Source organism: Carassius gibelio, chromosome B10, assembly GCF_023724105.1.
Source record: "Carassius gibelio isolate Cgi1373 ecotype wild population from Czech Republic chromosome B10, carGib1.2-hapl.c, whole genome shotgun sequence".
NCBI classification, from domain to species: domain Eukaryota; kingdom Metazoa; phylum Chordata; class Actinopteri; order Cypriniformes; family Cyprinidae; genus Carassius; species Carassius gibelio.
Window position 1 is genome coordinate 6,373,238 of NC_068405.1, and position 16,134 is coordinate 6,389,371.

The 16,134-nt window shown below is 38.3% G+C and overlaps 1 protein-coding gene across 1 annotated transcript in view; it reads right to left on the reverse strand.

The window, feature by feature from the left end:
- Positions 1–16,134, reverse strand: part of cntfr (ciliary neurotrophic factor receptor) — a 169,163-nt gene that overhangs the window by 72,055 nt on the left and 80,974 nt on the right. The window contains exon 3 of the mRNA XM_052568029.1: positions 6,927–7,160. Within this exon, the coding sequence (XP_052423989.1) occupies positions 6,927–7,160 (234 nt within the window). The remainder of the gene's footprint in view (positions 1–6,926; positions 7,161–16,134) is intronic.

Genomic DNA, 16,134 nt, shown 5'->3' on the forward strand with positions numbered 1-16,134 from the left:
AACATTTTAGAGAAAGTAAGTATAGTTTGGGTGGGTGGGTGAGGACATTGAGTAGTTTGGGTGTTTGGTAGGGTAGGTTGGGTAGATAGAGGCGTTGGTGCATACAGTTAGATGGCTGGTAAGGGTGATGGTTAACTTAAGTTAGGACGGTAGATAGGTTAGATTGGTGGGTTAGAGATAGAAGAAGTGGGAGAGGTATAGAGTAGATGGGAAGGTGGGTGGTAGTGTAGGGCAGATAGGTGGGTGTGTGATTGCATGGCTGGAAGTTAAGTGTGTGTGGTAGGGTAGGTAGATTTTGGGATAGGTGGAGTGGGGATTGGAATAGGTAAGGGTATGTAGGGTTGCTAGGTGGGTGAATCAATAGGGATGGTAAAACGTGGAGTTTAGAGTGTATACAGTGGCATGCAGAGGTTTGGGAACCCCTTGCACAATCTGTGATTCAAACGTTTAAGAGAGATCATACTAAATGCATGCTATTGTTTTAATTAAGACTGTCCTGAGTAAGATAAAACTTAAATAGTTTTGAGTCAAGACACAATCCAAAAATTCTGGCTTGATAATGTCATTGATTTTAAGAAATCAAGATTTTCCCAAAAGACCCTTGTCAGCTTTGCTTTTCACTGACATGAGCGAGCTGTATTATGTTTATTTACATGTCCTGGATGTTCAGCTGTGACAGGTGCCTAAGGTATCTGAGGCTTCCACTACACATAAACACACACACATACACATATAACCCCAACCTGAGTGTGTTTGCATGCACATGTGTGGGCTGTCTTTTGAAGTTAAGCCTTCACAGATAAACAGCTTCAGCAGGTCTTCAGCGTGATGAGCTAACTCAACGTGGGACACACTCCGTGCTGACGGTGGATGGATAAAAGCGAGCACCCACCACTTAGGATTCCAATCGAGCCAAGATCAATAGTGGTGTGTTATTCCGCAATAAAACAGGCTCATCGGAAAGAAGCCGATCTTGTGTTTTGTCACGTTTGATTTATTTCATCTCGCTGGAGAACTTCTGCGTGGGTTCTGAGAGGCCGAGTTCTTGGTGTTTGTTTGGAGAGAAAGAGGGTATAAGTCCAACGGCTCCCATTGTTTCTCCGTTGAGATTACGCAGACCCTCTTAAAGCGGTTGCTAATCCGACATGGCTCATCTTGGTGGTACACGGGGTGCGTTATGTAATGTTTAAAGCTCAGCTACTGTTTTCAAACCAGTCCTGAAAATGTTCTGATGGGTTGAGTGGATGCAGATGTTTTGGTGGAGGGCTTGCAGATGGTTGTCGAATTCTTTTTGTCACTTAATGCCAGCTATGTCTTTAGCGACGCATTATTCTATGAATATCCTCAGACTTTCTGCCGCAGTTCCCCAGTACAATCAAAAGTCTGATTAAAAACATAGATTCTGAATTTCAAGGTATAGAGAAATCTCCAGATGCCACGGCCATGTTTGGTCTGTATTGACATTGTCTACTTCAGCTATAAATAACAATGCTATTAAGTTACTAGGGAATAAGGTTATGCCTGAGGAAATGAACCACAAAAAAATGTAAATTACTTATTGATTCTCTTGCTTTTCAGACCCACATCCATCTTAGGATTGAAAATATGTTTGACAGTAACCATATTCAAGCTGAATAACATAGAAAAGCTTTGCTAGAAATTACTGATGGTCTGGAATGGATAAGTATTTAGCAATGTGTTCTGTTTCCCTTTTCTTCCTGCATCTGTCTTTCTCTTTGAGAACACGCAGACAGTATGGAAAGAATGGGGAAAATTTGATTAGAGAGGAAATCCTTGAGAAAGCTTGTAAATTACAGCTAAAGTTCAGCAATCCTTCCTCCCAAAGGATGAGACAAGCTGCTAAACGGCATAAATCTTCTGCAGAGAACTTCAGCATGTCACGTCTCTATAATTCTCGTTCCTTTTCCTCTCACTCCTGCGCAGTATAATTGATCAGCATAGAAAATTTCAGCCGCAGATCTGATAATGAAATGTTCTCCATTTACCCAGAAACTTTGATTTAGAGTCATATTTTGTATATATATATATATATATATATATATATATATATATATATATATATATATATATATATATATATATATATATATATATATATATATATATATAATTATTGTTATTATTATTTATAAAGGAATCATTGAATTATTGGCAAAATGTTACAAAATGTTTTGCCCGTCTTCTGTATTTGTAAATTACTATCTTTTAGTAAAATATATCTAGATATTTTACAATATCTACAATCCCAAAATAACTATCTATTAATAATAATGCAAGTTTTATCTGAACATAATAGACACAGTTTTCAAATGCTCTTGGTAAAACAAGTTTCTTTTTACTGAGAAAGGTCTGCAGAGAGAATTGGAGATAAGCAAAATCTTTAAAACAGAAGTAAATCTTTGCCTCTTATGCTGGCGAGTCTTGTCTAGGTTCGTCTCACAGAGCTTTTCTCTGCAGCTCTGATGTAATAAATGTATTCTACATTTGGCCGACCCGTTCACCACAATCCCAGGGGATACCAATGATAAACAAAATATCAATCACAGACAATAAAGCTAGCAGTGGAAAGGAGCTCAGCCTTAAGAAAATACAAACAAGAACTTGGGCCATCTCCCATAGAAATGAACCAAAAAATGGTTTGACCAAAGCAATGATCAAAAGTTCAGACTTTTTAATAGAGCGTGTAGTTGAAAGCAAGTTTCCTTTCCAGTCCCATGGGGGGAGGAGCAAAACCATGTTTCATATTTTGCTAAAAATTAATTGAGCATATGAGCATATGAAAAATGTTGACTGTGCATTGGACTACTTACACGTATTTCCACGTTACTGAAATGCATTAATTGTGACAGAAATTGTTTCAGTTAAACTGCATTTTTGGTCCATTTCTTACACAATTCCATCGTATGTCTTAGAATATAGTGTGTGAGTTGTACCCAACACATTATTGTAACTATAGAGAAAACAATATTAACGCCACATCAGTGGACTGTGTATTTTGATTGTCTGGGATTGTTTTTACCCTTTTTCAGCTTTAGTTTTGTCTGTGAACAATTTAATTATGTGCCGTAATCATTATAGCTATGCTGTATAGTTACCATTACAGTTATCGTCCTTGATGCATTTTCTTTATCTTCTAGACCTGAAAGCTTAAAAACACAATATGCTTTCACTTTATGGAAAAGAGCAGCTCAGGCATTCCTCAAAGTATCCCCTTTTGGGTTTCACAGTGGAAACGAGGATGATAACTGAAGGTTAAGGTTTGGTTTGTCTTTGCCTGTATTAGGGTAATAAATGTTTAATTGTTACGGCATCATGTGAACTCAAGTAAAGCGATGATGACCTCGACATATGTCTTCTCTCCAACGTCCTCCGTGACAACCACCGCAAAAGCAGCCCAACACGAGCTTGCTATCTCTGACAACGCCTCTGCTCGCTTCTCCTCGCATACTTTGTGGTCCTGCCGGAACCCTCAGCATTGCTTACTGTAGACCCAGCACTTTGTCCTGCAGAAAAGCAGCTTTATCCCAGGGCAGACAAAACATGCCACTTTAATGGCTTTCTCTTGTTTCTCACAGCTAAATGGAGACAGACCACAAGCAACAGAAAAGTCATAGCAGTGAAAACGATGGGACAAGTTTTGAACTTTACAAGAGGTAACTTGCTCGTGAATATATTTTTATTGTGTCCTTATACTTCTTATAGACTTATTTTCAGTCTGGCATTACTTTCAGTGAGCTCTTTTTATGCTTTAGTTGTTATCTTGGCATGGCACTTAAGGCCAATGTTTCTTCACCTTTTAAAAGACAACTCTTTGGCAGGTAGTCATCATTTTTGTGCAGGATATGACCTGTCATCGATTCCAATCCATGGACACATCTAGTGCACGGGAAATATTTGGGATAGGTAACTTTCAGAAAGAATAAATGAAAGTCCAACATTTAAGTAGCAAACAGCGCTCACACGAGGTAAGAATTATTAGTAAACTTTTCTATGCTTATGCATCATATTTCCTGCCAACCAATAATGGTACAGAGGGCCGTATTAATCTTACTGAGTGTTTCAAGACAGCGTTATGAAACTATGATAGATGAGGTCATTATTTATCCCAAAATCATGGGGTTGCAAGCACCCAGTGATTAAAAAAAGTTAGAATCTAAGACACTATGCAATATACTGTAACCTCAAGAAAATTCAGTCACATTTAAGCAGTTTAGTTGTGGGTCTTGTTAAAGGTTGAATTCTTGAAGATTGTTCACTAAATTTACTGACGCTATTTGCAGGGAAGGAATAAAAATAAAAATAAAATAAAATAAAATACTCCTTGAGGATTATCATCCATCATCTAGCATTAGCAATATTTTATTTTAACCAAATTGCTTAAATAGTCTCATTTTTAAACAAAACATACAGGATGTACACCGCAGTTTTATATATATCTAAGAGGTATATAACATAAACTGTATAATGTAACATATTGGGTTACTAACTACCATTTTTGTCATGTAATTTGGAATCATAAAACAGACGTAAAGATTTGTTGCTATTCACATTTCTACACGACTTTAACTAACTTTATTAAGCTTACTATATGTGAGTAAGATACCCACAAAGATGAACCCGGGGGCCTTTTGGGAACTCAAATATGTTGCGACTATTCTGAGTTGTGGTGCAATAGTTAATGGAAATATGCTTGAGATGTTGTGCCATGGTGCTCGTGTCGTGTGGGTAAAATAGGTTTGAGTCCAGTTTGAGATGCTAACGGATTCGACTCCTCTTCCCTCTTCGTAGAATTTCTTCAAATTTCCTGTTTCTAGCTACCAGTCCAAACTTAAACCAGAAATGCATGGACATTGAGAACATACAGTAGTTGGCATTTACAGACTTGGAACCATTAGGATTTCACTGGGGGTGAGGCTAGCTAGTACAATGCTTAAGAAATACTAGAAAGAAACAAAAACGTTCACTGCAACTGGATCCTGCTAGCTTGAATCATCCGTGGGCACAAACAAAACCATCATAATTATCAAGGAAACCATAACTCATTTCCTATGGTTTGTTTGTGAAAGTTGACCTACAAGCTGTTTTGGTTGAATGACCACTAAAGACTGTTTAGAGGAACTACAGGAATCCCTGTAAATGGCCAGGCCCGGTTCTTCCCCTCTAATTCCTGGCGAGCGCTCCTGTCACAGATAGGCAGAGCGTTTGACGTACTTGCGGAGGGGCCTCTCCCTGTCTGTGGGATTGGGACCATGCCATTTTCATTCAGGCACTTAGATGCAGAACTTATCTTGTTAGCTGAGCCGGCTTGCCCGTGACCCAGCCGCTGTGAGAGAGGAACTGCGGCCCCAGGGCCACCAGCCCGTCAGGCTAAGCTCACAATCGGTTTTATGTGCTGTAAAGTCACACAATGAAATACTGTTCTCACCTTCGCTCGGTTAAAAGATTCTAAAACGGGACCATCTGCTAAACTGTGCGGACTTTTTAAAACTTTTTGTGCTTCATCCACATGCAGTAACACGCTGATGTAGCAGGTGAAGTATGTGGTTACAAATCTGAGGTCACAAGAGATGCATTTAGGTGTAAATGGCAATCTGTCTCGACTGATCGCTTGTGTTTAGATCAACTGGAACAGATGTTAATTCCAGAAGTAAACAGAGGAGACATGTAGGATTAATGTAAATTCTGTCATCATTCACTCACCATCGCATCTTTCCAACCCTGTATGAAAGTGATTTGGGCTTGAAGCGACTACCCCATCCCTTGAATTTGTTCTCTATTTTATCTTACGAGAAACAATCGAGATAGACAATCAAGACATTTAGCTTGCAGAGACAGAATAAAAGAAACAAAGTGGAAATGTGCTGTAGTTTTTGCCAATAAAATCTGCATGCTCTTGAAACCATGCATTTTTAAAGCTTGTAAAATGAATTTCCTTTAGATGAATTAGACCATTTTTAGCAATCATGTGATCTCGCTTACATTTTGTACAAGTTATTTTCAGGAGCAGTGGAAGCATGCAGAGGCGGGTGATGAAGCACATTCCTCGTCATGTTCTCATAAGAGGACTCATCTCCACTTTTCCCCTCTTCATTCGTCTAATTTGATTAGGCAATGAAATTGCTGTCAGGTGGCGTTACGGGTAGCATCTTGTCACATAATATTGATTATGGTGCTTTGCAGCATGGCAGTTCATAATTTAGCCTTGGGGTTATATAAGAGTTGAGGTAAAGGATTTAAGGGTAAGATCGCATAAACCACGTCGACCACCTTTGTTATGCATGTTTATGAAGTGCTCGGCCTATCCAAAGACATTATATGTTTAACATGCAGCTACATCACATATTTATTTATTATATTAAATTGTCTATCTGATTTACAATTGACTTATTTTGAATGCTCATGTTTTTTGTGACTGAATTGTTTTTTGGGGGGCCACTCAGAAGCCAGGGGGAGGCTGTCGTATTGCGCACATCTAGACATCTCCCATCAGCTCTCCCATCGTGTTGTGTGTCCTCATAAAAAAGATCTAGCATGACAAATTAATCCAGTTGACAAACAGATAAGACATAAAACTTGCACCCAGTGACTCCCACACAGATAGAAGCAGCTGTTTGATGGAGAAGACAAGGCTTGGGATCAGGGGCCGGAGGAGAACCGAGGAGCGCTCGGGTCAAACAATGACGTTTGTTGTTAATATTTAGACTCTTCAAATCACAAAGGAGACATCCAAACAAGAGGTTACCGGCCTGTAAGAGATAACCGTGCAGCAAGTGGTGGAAACGAGCGCAGTGCTTGTTTAGAAAAAATAAGTGTCTTGGTAAACACTGTGCAGGGTTATTCCGAGTTCTTGGAAGGATGTAGTGAATATGAGGAAGAGGAAAGCAGGATAAACAGACACTACTTACGTCCAACGCGGAGATTGATCTGGTCACGCCGCTGGCCGTCGGGGTTCTGGAAGCAGCTGTACAGGCCGTTGCTACTCATGTTCACTTCCATCAGGATGAGCCGCGGTCCTTCTTCCCGTCGGCGGGCCTTCACGTCTGTACCGTTCACCTTCCATGTAGCCGAGGCGTCGTTGTCCAGCGAGCCGCACTGCATAGTGACATCACTTCCAATCCTTTCATACTGAATCCTGGCACCTGAGGAAACACAACAGATGGTCGAATTAAATTACAACACTTAAGCTGAAAAAGTGCAGTGAAAAGTGCAGTATCAGATAATGTGTTTCTGTCTTTCCTAAAGCATACAATAAGACATTACTGGCCAGGACAGAAGATAGTTTTGTTGATTTATTGTGTAACTGAAATACCAATAATAACCAGGAGAGAGAGAGAGAGCGAGAGAGAGAGAGAGAGAGACATAATATGGGACTTTTAATTAGAACAAGCATGAAAAACAAAGGGACTCTTATTTTGAAATTGCTATGCTTCACAATTGCTGGCTGCTCATTCTAAAACACCAGGGAGAAAAAAAAAAAGAAGAAAATGCACTACTCACACAACTTAATCATCATAAATGCTCTAAATCGTAACCCGATCTCATAAAAGTGCATTTTAGTGACATGGTTTTCTGTTTCTATTTGGTGTACTATACTCAGATAGACACAGAAATGTGCACATGATACGCAATTGGTAGATTTAGGAGTGTGAGGTAGGTGTGTATTATATGTATGCCAAAATGCATATTATATGTACATTAACAGCTATGTGGAACACATAGTAAGTTTAAAAAAATAAAAAATAACCCAAAAAATGGTGCTGCTGATATGCATTTTCACGAGACCGGGCTCCTTTTTTAAGCCACATTATAGGCTGTTTCATGATTCCTTTTCATCTAACCCAAATTTACAATGTAATGTTAGAAACTTTTTAGACTATTTAAGTCCAATCAAAACTTTTTATAGACCGTATTATTTGTAAATTTGAGTGAAATGCTCACACTGTCGAGCTGTGCAACATTCTTTATAAAACCAATACAGATTGCATTTTTTGTTTTCCATTTTATTTTTTATATTTATTTTTGGTATATAAACATGTTTTACACGAATGTCTTTGACCTAAGTGTTTGCGTGTCGCATCTTTTGCTGTGTTTTGCACATGACACAAAAAAGAATGTGGTGTTCAAGATAATGTCTCAAGCCCTGTTTTATGGGCACTAACGATTTATTCAATCGTCTCCCACTCCTATAAAACCCTGGGCTCAAAGATAATCCAGTGTGAATTCCCACTGGTATTTAGGACATTTTGGTGGTGTACTTGTGCGCAAATCTCAACCATGCTCATTTCTTCGTGACTTCGTGCGTGTGATAGAATGTGAAGAGAACAAGCTTGTTTCTGTCACATTTGTCATATGAGGTTGTGTGAGGGGAAAAATCTATAAATGAATTGGCTATGAATATCACGTCAAATATCGAATACAAAAGGCTTTCTGTGATGAGAAAATAGCAGGGCTATTTATTTTTTCTACTTACAATCAGTTCAGTCATTACTTTTTCACAGGAACAAGGAGTATGTGGTTGTTTTCTTACAGAATCTTTTTTTACACCCCAAGGCGTGTTGTTATAGGCTTTGACATCAAACAAAAATATATTTCTTCATGTCGCAACTATGAGCAATGCCCTATAGATGTCCACTGTCATGCGAACAGCTGCAACAATGAAAGAAACACAAGAAAAATGTAGGTTCAGAATGCATAATCAGGCAAACAAACAAAATTTGGAGAACACATCAATGCTCTTCTTTGACTTTCGTTATGCCGTTGTGACTCCCATAATGCACAAAGTTCGGAAAAAGCAATTTCTCTTTCTTCCGCTGACCTGACTAACTACCCCTGTAGCTTAATCCATATGCTCTGGGCAAACCAAATCCATGAATTTTACATTTACTCTGATGTCAAAGCCTATGATACCACTGTGTTCAGTAGAATAGAAAGCGAAAGGCTGTTGCGTTCAAAAGAGGAGGATGGTGACAGTGGCGAATGTCAAATAAATGCCCATTAGGACTGGTTCAGTTCAGATAACATGACATGCAGTTATAAATTTGGCTGCACATTTTCTGCTTAAAACAAACATGTTTATATATTTTCAGATAACAACCTATAATCTTATAAGTGATGTCAAAATAATAATAAAAAAATGATATTAATATCTTTGAGATAAGAACATAGCGCTAGTGTTGAAACAGGGAAACTAAGTCAATTTAATGCCCGCTAAGCAACCAAAAACTTGTGCCTTGGAATCCAAACGGGATATTATTATAATGTGATCTATCATTTTGAAATTAAAGAATGGGAATAAAATATCTTTTTGAATAAGTTCGGTGTTCGTTTTAGCTCAAAGAAAAATCTTAGGTCACCTTGTACTGTGAACTAACTTGAATGTCTGTTGATTTCATCATCCTGATTATCATTCTATAGATTCTTCACTACTTTAAAATTAAGGGTAATTATATTCTCTTTGCTTTAAACTAACGTGTGATGCATTGCCTGCAACCATACTGTTTTGTATTCAACACAACTCCCCCTACACACTATCATTTCTTTGAACCAATTTAATTGTGTCCATTGACCATACATAATTATCATTCTCAAACACATGTTAGAAATAAATAAAAAATAATAATAATTGCAAGGAGGTTAAACGCCTGAATTCAGGCTGAACTTCTCAAAAGCTCTTTTTTTTTGAGAAACCCTCTAAAGACAGTTCTTTGTAGGGAATCTCAGTTGTGTAAGCCTGTGAAATATCTCCTCTCCAAATAACTCTGGCACGGGAGTCATTGCTTTGCCCTCTGCCTTGTTCCCTTTGAGGATTCTCATTAAGGGGTTGTCTCTCACTTGTCGGCCCACTTTTGCCAGACTGTGTTGTTACGGAGCATCAAATAAATCCATTTCTTGTTTCCCACATGCTTATCTGTTGAGGCGCTGGGCAGACGGTGATAGGGCGCATAAAAGGTGGCGCATTGGAACAACACACCAAAGCCCAGGAACAATTGCTCGTATCTGTTACCTTTCGATATCTCAGAATACCTAATTCCCATTATGTAATTAGCAGGTACTACTTTTAGGGCCATATCAGATTTTAGGTTTGCTTTCTTTCCAAGTGTTACCACATGGTGGCATAGCTAATACTCTGCAACTCAATATAATCTTTAGGACAGGGAATTAGGGTATCATCTTTGATTCCACAGGCCAAAAACCTTACAGTGCATGCAAATGTGCTATTAACATGGGGTACGTAGAGTTTCAAGGGCAATGAGTTCAAATTCCCATTAGGAATTTGACGGAAGGAAAATATGGTTTGAGTTTAAAGAAGTAGTCAAACTGACACTTGATAATGTAGATGTAAACTGGCTGCAGAGGTTAGTGGAGGCGTCATGTAGGGATGAGAGGAGAGGGACTTTACACCCACATGGAAGTGCTAAAGGTTTATGAGCAGGACATATGCAGTGTTGCTTGTGGAGGGAATTCTAGACCGGCCAACAGAGGACCGGATGGACTAGAACTAGCAGTCCTGGCTAGATGAGGAACAGCTGTCCTTCTGAAAAATGCGGCAAAAGCACAAAGCAGTTAATTGGCTGTGCAAACAGAAGCTGTCTGTGTAATTGAGTGTCCTTTGTTTTCAAACTTTCTGAGAAATGGCCCTTCATGATATATATAGTTATGAGTGAGAGCAAGGGCACATCCTCTGCTGTGTTGCCAAATGCTGCTAATATTCCACATAATTCGACACTTTAACAAGTTATTAAAGTGAGAAATAGCCGTTACTTAAACTGACAGCAATAAAGAAAAAACAAAGCCCATGGATAGGTTATTGCTAACTTGATACTACATTTGGTAAGGTGAATGCATACATTTTTTTAAATAAATTCTTTCTCTCTTTCGCTCTCTCTCTCTCTTTCTCCATATATATATATATATATATATATATATATATATATATATATATATATATATATATATATATATATATATTAGTGGTGGGCATAGATATTTTGTTTTAATCTAGATTAATCTCACTGTGATCTTGAAATTAATCTAGATTAAAATGGCTCATTCGAATTCTGCCGAAGGCATTCAGAATATGTGTGTTACCCAAATAAAACTGACAAACAGTAAGTCTTTGGAGGGGTTTATCAAGCCAGGTGGTGCATTAGAAAAGGGGCTTATCTCCTGTTTCCAAAATGCATCACAAAGTGCTTGAAAAAGCTGTAAACTAATTCCACATTGCAGTGCGTATGCGTTGCATATTCTTTTACGCACCCATGTTAACAGATTCCAGTTGCCTTCCAGGAGCGTTGCTTCTGCAGCAGTGCAGCGATCGTTTACGTACTAAGTAGCGAACTGCAAACGCGTCCTGTGTGAAAGCAAATCGAGTCCGTGCTGCACCACATAAGTAAGGCACATGGACTGCATACGCACTGCAGACGGAGTATGTGTGAAACAGGCGTGAGCAGGACCGTAGCTGGGGTCAGCGGGACCCGGTGAAGATTGTACCAGTGGACCCTGTTTGAAATTGTTGAATTTGTATTTACACAATGTTTAAGTTTTTTTTCAAGTTTGTAGGTGTCAAGGTACAGAAACCAAATAATTAAATGTAAAATAGCACTGGATAGTCTTCAATGTAAAAATGAAATATACAATCAAACCTACATTTATTCAGACACCTATAAAATTTCTCACATTATTACAGTTTTGCAATATATATATATCAAAAATTATATCTGGTGTCTGAATAATTTTTGGTTTGATTGTTAAAACTACAAAGTAATTCAGTCAAGAGCAGTGAGTGATTTTCATTTTCTTGGATTAACATTACAGCAGCCAGTCGCTAAATTAGGCGCGGTCACTTTAAGAGACGATGAACGCATCCAATATAATACACATCCCATTTTTTACCTCAACTGTTTAATTTCACTTAAGAAATAAACCTACAGTTTTTTCGAGCATAATTTCCAAGGAGGATATTTTGACATATTTTGTATGTATTTGTCGGCACAAGAGCAAAAATAAGCAAATTCGATGTTCAAATGTTTTGAGAAGCCTTTCTCTGCGTGAGCCCTGAACACCAGAACACCGCGAGTACTGAATTGTGCTCTTTCACATCTTTTTGTTTGTTCAAACTGCGATTTGTATTTGTTCATTCAACAGGAGGGACTTCGAGGAGAACTTCGCAGGAGAGAGCTCGGTTTAGTGTCGCAGTCCTTGATACGCGGCTCTCTCTCCGTGTGCGCACCGAACAACAGCGCGCAAGTAACCAGCTACTCAGTTCAGCTTTTCCGCGTTTGTTTTTGGATGCTTTCATTTTTAAATCGACAAGAGGCAAGGCTTAAAAACACGTGAAAAAGATAAGCTTTCGTGACGATGAGCAGCAGTGGCCCGTCAACTGTCCTGAGCCTCTTTTAGGCTGGCCTCAGTAAGGCCCAGTCAGTTATCTAAAATATCAAGGTGAAAGTCGTCATAGCTTGCTTAGTATAGACCCAGCTCCCAACCATTTTTTTTTTCGCCCGATAAGAGTCTCATGTTAACGCAGCACTTTAACGCCGATAACGGCCCACCACTAATGAACGTAATGAATGCTATTTCATTCAGTATAGTAGTTTAAATGTTCACAAAGGCATACTAAAAACATTCATAAGAGCACTACACCTGAATGTTATCACCTATATAGCAATGGTTCTCAATAAAAACTATACCAGGTACATGCATTGTTGCATGAATAATACCTAACTGATAAAATGATCAACCCCTAACCCATGTAAATCCTTAACACATTTTGATGCAATAAATATGGTATAATTTATTTCTATATAATTTATGTCTATACGTTTATGTCTCTCCCTCCAAAACATCTACTGTAAAAGTCTTTCTCTTCTAAAGTGTTTAATGAGTTGTATCTGTAGGGATTATTACAGCACAAGTTTTAACTCCACCTCAGATTTCACTAATTTTCAAACCCTACAGCAATGAATGGAGCTAGCAATTTATTACTCACAATCTCAGAAAATTGCTTTGTAAAAATGCACAGTGGAATCACACCTTTGATGCCAGACATTGCCTGCAGAAAACCCTATGGTAGCAATACTGTCATGTTTGGGATACTGGGTACTGGTTAATAGTCTTAACACCACAATTTTTAAGTTCAATTAGTAAAGGTTTTTCAGTGACTGATTCTTAAAATGTTGTTCCCCCAATTATTCATATTTGGCTCCATCCTTGATTTCATGGCAATAGCATGCGCTCAGAGCTGCCAGAGTTTACAAGGACTCATCGCACAGTAGCCATGCCTCCTGGTTGTGGGTGGGGTTGGGCAGAACTGGGGCATATGGAAGTTTTCCCTCTCTGGCTGATATTGTATTGCAACAAAGAGGGATTTTCACACAAACAAAGGTCACGAAATGCTACATAGCCTAGAAAGGTCAATAGGATTAGAAAGCATCAGATTGATGCTACATGGATCAGACAGCTTCATCATCAAGCTCCTGGGCTTAGACGCTCTACATTGGGAATGTGTATTCGGCTACTTGGTTTATTTTTTTACACTTGTCAGTGGGAGAGCTTGCTTACTCGTAGCCGCTGGCGCTGTTCCTCGTTCTCTCTCCTCCCAGACCTCCCGTGATGCACAACAGACTTTAGCTGAAGACCAACACACTTTCTACAAGTTTTGCTTTAGCTTGTGACCTAAGGAAACCCTTAATGGGTGTAAGCTTAGCATGCCAACTACAATAAATTATTATCCAATTTATATTTAGAGATGGATTACTCAAACCATGTTCAAAGTTAGTGTTCGATCCTTTCCCACAATTTACAGAATTATTGCTAGTCCATGCTTTACACCCACTAGTTGATTTTAATACCAAGATCATAAAATGATCTTTGATGGTTGCATTTCTTGAGAACAAATCATAAACAGCCCACAAAGAATATTATTATGCATGCATACAGGGTTGTTAATGTGTTAATGCAGTATAAAACTATAGGAATTGCCTATAATCAGTGCTGGGAAGGTGACTTTGGAAATGTACAGTTTTAGGCTACTGATTACAAGTTTCCCTATTTAAAATGTAATAAGTAGTGTAACTATTTCAATTACTTTATTAAAGCAATGTAACTGATTACATTCGATTGCTCTTTGTTTACTTTTCTAAATTTTTAACAGATGTTTTCAGCTGTTAATCATTTTCAAACATTTAAAGCAGGCAGGGTTAACCTTACAGTAGTACTCGACACTGATTACTGTCGGACTTTCAAAATCCTTCATCACTTGAATTAAGCTTGTAATAATTTTATTTTAAAGCACAGCGACCACAAAATCAGACTTTAGCATTTGTTTTTACTTCGAGATCATTCTGACGTAATTGCAGATTTAAAATCGTAACAAGAAACCGTTTAATAGCTGTGATACTGTTTCTGAAATCAAATCTTTGCATGACTATGAAACACTGACATCTAAGAATGCATTGAAACAACAACAACAACACAACTGTTAATCTAAAATAAAAGGTATATGCATAAACCTAAAATACGCAATAAATCAGTAATCTATTAAGCACGTGTCCTATTCTGTGTCCTAAACTCCTGAAACATTGGATTCTCATATTTTAGTGAAGTCAAAGCAATTTGGGAAAGAAATCTGTCTATTATTATAGTTACTTCTTGACCATTGGTCACAATATATCTGCTTAGTGTCATGTCTAACAATGTCCTTCAACTGCAGCTAAATCATATTATCTCATCCAGGGATTCAGTTCTGTGCAATTCTGATTTATCTGTTAGGTTTACATAATATATCTTTATATAACATTTATATAATAAATGTAATAGTCCGAAGGAAAACTGAGTAGGATATAATGATGTGGGCAATATACTGCCCTGTGCAGGTGTAGGTTTATAGAAAAATGATTCATACCATTAAAATAGCCACATTACCAGATTCCGTGCATCATTCTATGGTTTCTTTTTAAATAATGCCTTATTATTTTCCCAGTTCATTGCACAATGGAACTTTTGATAAAACTTGTTTCCCCAGACACATGAGGAGCCTGCCAGAGGAGATGAAACAGGATGTACAACTCAACAGTCCCTTGTGATGGAGAGCAGCATGAGGCAACGCTCCAATGCAAATTGGCACCAGAGGAGATTAAAGCACCCCATCCCACTCCCACCCAGAGCCCTAATACACAAAGGCAACCCTGATTGAACTGGATCCTAATTTCAGAAATGCACTCCAAAGCAATGGCACCCCTCTCTCTTCATTTACTAATACACCGTAACATACATCCTTTGCATTCCACATGTGGAGCTGCTGCTGACAGGCTGTGTTGATGTATGGACCTGGGCTCACTGGGCTCGTGTCATTGATTTGGTACAATTTCGTGAATCACGGAAGTATTGTAAGATGGCCTATCAAGTGTGAAGGTTGTGTATCTCAGGATCTCAGCTACACTGTAAGGCGGCATCAGAGTATTCCAGCCACTAGTCCATACAGAATGTTACCATGGTGGTGGTGATATGCTGTGATTATGGTGATTGCGAAGTATGCAGGGCGCTGGTTTAATCTTTCACAGTGTCCCAACCAACCGGGTGTTTCCAGTGTCAGGTATTTATGCTTTTATGCAAAAGCCAATTAGAACATACTTAATGTTTAATGTTGCGTTTCATACAAAGTTTGATGTGGGATATCTTTCCTCACCTACTTCCAATCATAGAGGCATTCTAGTGACTGATGGAGGTGCTAATGTTTGTGTGTGTGTGTGTGTGTGTGTGCAAGGAAACACACTATATCAAAGCTACTGTTAGCTTATACAATTTTACATGTTCCATTAACTAACCAGCATTTATTCTACATTTGGTGTTTTTTTACACACCTGTATCTGCAAATATTTAGCTAAAAACCCTGTGGGATATATTTGGTTTGCTAAAAAGTGTATGCTTATCATTACTTGTGTCTACCAGGATGTCGCTATGTTATGATGCCCAACTTCTGATCATCATTGATGTGATGGAATTTGAGTTACCACTCTTCCAGTTTAGAATGTGTTGGAAGCAACCAAACTCAAATAAACATTGAATTTACATAGTTTTACAAACTTAAAAAAAGACCAATGGATGTATGAATTT